Source organism: Thermobia domestica, chromosome 10 (assembly GCF_964235325.1).
Source record: "Thermobia domestica chromosome 10, izTheDome1.hap1.1, whole genome shotgun sequence".
NCBI classification, from domain to species: domain Eukaryota; kingdom Metazoa; phylum Arthropoda; class Insecta; order Zygentoma; family Lepismatidae; genus Thermobia; species Thermobia domestica.
Window position 1 is genome coordinate 251,999,753 of NC_137463.1, and position 2,785 is coordinate 252,002,537.

General features: G+C 31.9%; 1 protein-coding gene across 1 annotated transcript; it reads left to right on the forward strand.

Annotated features, from left to right (window-relative positions):
* The first annotated feature begins 241 nt into the window (after window positions 1-241).
* On the forward strand, window positions 242-973 carry LOC145661903 (uncharacterized). Its single transcript, XM_081727246.1, has one exon. The coding sequence runs from the start codon at window positions 242-244 to the stop codon at window positions 971-973; it is 732 nt and encodes a 243-aa protein (XP_081583372.1).
* Window positions 974-2,785: the final 1,812 nt, after the last annotated feature.

The following is a 2,785-nucleotide window of genomic DNA, read 5'->3' on the forward strand; positions in this document are numbered from 1 at the left end:
TGTCCGATTTCTAACTCCTATTCCCAGCATAAAAATGAAACTTTGGGCAGTAGTTTTCCCCTTCAAGTTTACCTTATGGATATTTATTATTGTATTCACCCTTCTTAATTCCATTTTATTAAAATTATTCTCTACATTTCGTTATTACTTATTGAAATTAAAATTACGATCTCCCTATCTGAACTACGTTTATTGTTTACTTTACTCAGTGAGTATATCTGTTGGGTTTGCTATTCCAAATATGGGTGAACCAGGCTTGAATCATTTAACACTTTGGATGTTCATGATTTCGACTCTTTTGATAACAGCATACAATTGCAATCTTGTGTCGTATTTGACATTTCCTTTATATGAGTCTCCCATTGATACTTTGGAGCAATTAGTACAATCTGGCATTAAGTGGGGAACGGAATATGAAAAGAGTTTTTTTAGCAGTCCCCTAAAGGCGTCAGGAAATCCTCTTGTTCATGTGATAATGAACCGATATTTGCCAACTCAAGATCCTGAAGAATTGAAGCACTTAGTACTACGGAAAGAAATCGCAATCCCTGTTGAGTATCATCTTTCTGGTTATATGTGTGGCTTAACGTGTCTAGAACCCCGTGAATTGAAAATGTTACGTTTCATGAAAGAGAGTGCAATAACTTTTTATAGTGGAACATTATTTCATAAGAACTCGCCGCTTGTGGAAACTTTTAACTCATTTCTTATGAATGTCTTTGAATCAGGAATAATTGTCTTTTGGGCAAGAGAACTAAATATTACATTCCAAGAAGATTTTGAACACGATCAGAAAGAAGAAGTTCGTCCATTGACAGTTCATGATATTTCTGGCTCATTTGTGATACTAATGATTGGATTTGCTGCTACATTAATTGTTTTCGCATTGGAAATATTTTCCTTTAAAAGACAATTATCCTTCAACTTCTTTCGAAACATAATAGTAATATTTAAGCCAAGCAAACGAGAGTAAGTATGAATCTACATGAACTGAGTAGGGCAAACAAGTAAATTTTTAGCTTGTTACTGTATTACACTGTTGTTATATAACATTTTAAAACAGAAATACGAAGATGATAATATCCAATGTATATGGGTATATATAGACTTTCTATGTTGTGCATGTTAGACAAGCGTTGCTGTAAATATCATTGTATGATTGTATGTGTTATTTTATAAGAAATGGAAGCCAAATTTAACATTGAAAATAATAAAAATGCTGTTTCAAGTAAAAGTAATATTCAGGTGGTACCTAACCAAAACCTAATTCACGGTAAACAACTTATAACGTGTCTATACTCTAGATTTTAATATTTACAGTATAATATTTATAGTGCAAATACAGCTTTTCATTCCGCGACGTCTTAACTATTGGTAGAAAATGGTTTCACTGTATAAGATGAGGAACAATTTTATTGGCTTAATGTAAAACACAAGTGCAAGTAGAAGTGTTTGTTTTAAACACAAACAAATAGTGAAGAAGAAGAAAGTTGTTTGAGGAGTAAGATCTGTGAAAATTAGTTTCCAAATAAATACAGCTAGTTTGAAATAATATCACATCTTATTTAGTGTTGCTGAATTAAAATGAAATGTTCTAAAATTGTTATTAAACCTAGCATAATCAGTAAGAAATAGGGTACAACCTCTGAAAACTACGTAAGGAGTGATGTATACGCATATGCTTATGTTTTGTGATTCAGTAAATTTTATTAAAGAACTTGAATGTATCGAAATAATATTTTAACCTTAAATGAACGATTTCTTCAATTTGTTCGTATCCTTTTCAACTGCTTGATGTTCGTTTGTAAGTTATTAACAACCAACATTACAATTATGAATATAATGAGCTGATATCAAAATACAACTGAGCTTACGAGCATAATAAATGTAATCCAGCCCTTTCTACTAACATTTACTACATATGTAAATAAAAATAATTTTCTCTATCTCATAGCAAAATGTATGTTAATACAACTGATCTCACGTGACAAACGGAAGCATGGCATTACTAATAAGAAATCATGAAAGTTAACATTGAAATTTACCCTTGCAGAAAAAAACAAGAGAAATACCAATAATTTGTCTCTGATTTTTCAACTTGCTACTAGAAAGTAGTTCTTCGAGTAATGTTTACATAGATGTTCAATATGTGAGACATTGACTCTTAAGCTTAGTTTTCATAGAAACATGTATGAGCTGAAATAAACAAAAGACAACTTTTTGACACTCACTGTTGAAAACAGTTAACATGAGATAATTAATAGTATTGATATCAAGTGCTTAACGTTATCACATATAAGTTTGACATTAGAGTATAACAACTTAAAAATCATGTATAAGTGATTTTCAAACCAAGTGAGCGTTACTCTTTCAGTGCCGAGGCTATACGAGACATTGACCTTCAGTTCAAGAAGGATTATGAGTAACCGTGATGCGTTCAAATTTTAAAGCTGTCTTATTGTAAGTTCAACTTAAGGCATGAGCAACACGGGAGCACATGCTAGCCACTATGCTAGTGGGAAGGAATATGAAGCAGATGAAGTTATGTTAGTTTTGCATAACTATCTCGTTATATTGCGGATCCTGTGATACATCCTTTCACCTATATTGTAGCCTTACAGAAAGATAATGAAACTTAACCCATTAAATATCGCAGTCATTTTTGGGTTTCTTCTGATGGGGCCGATAATAATTTTGTAAATAAGAAAATAAAAAATGCAATATTACTTTACTGTTAGCAGAAAACGCATGAAAAGAGCCACGTCCGGCTCTTTATAGGGAATGT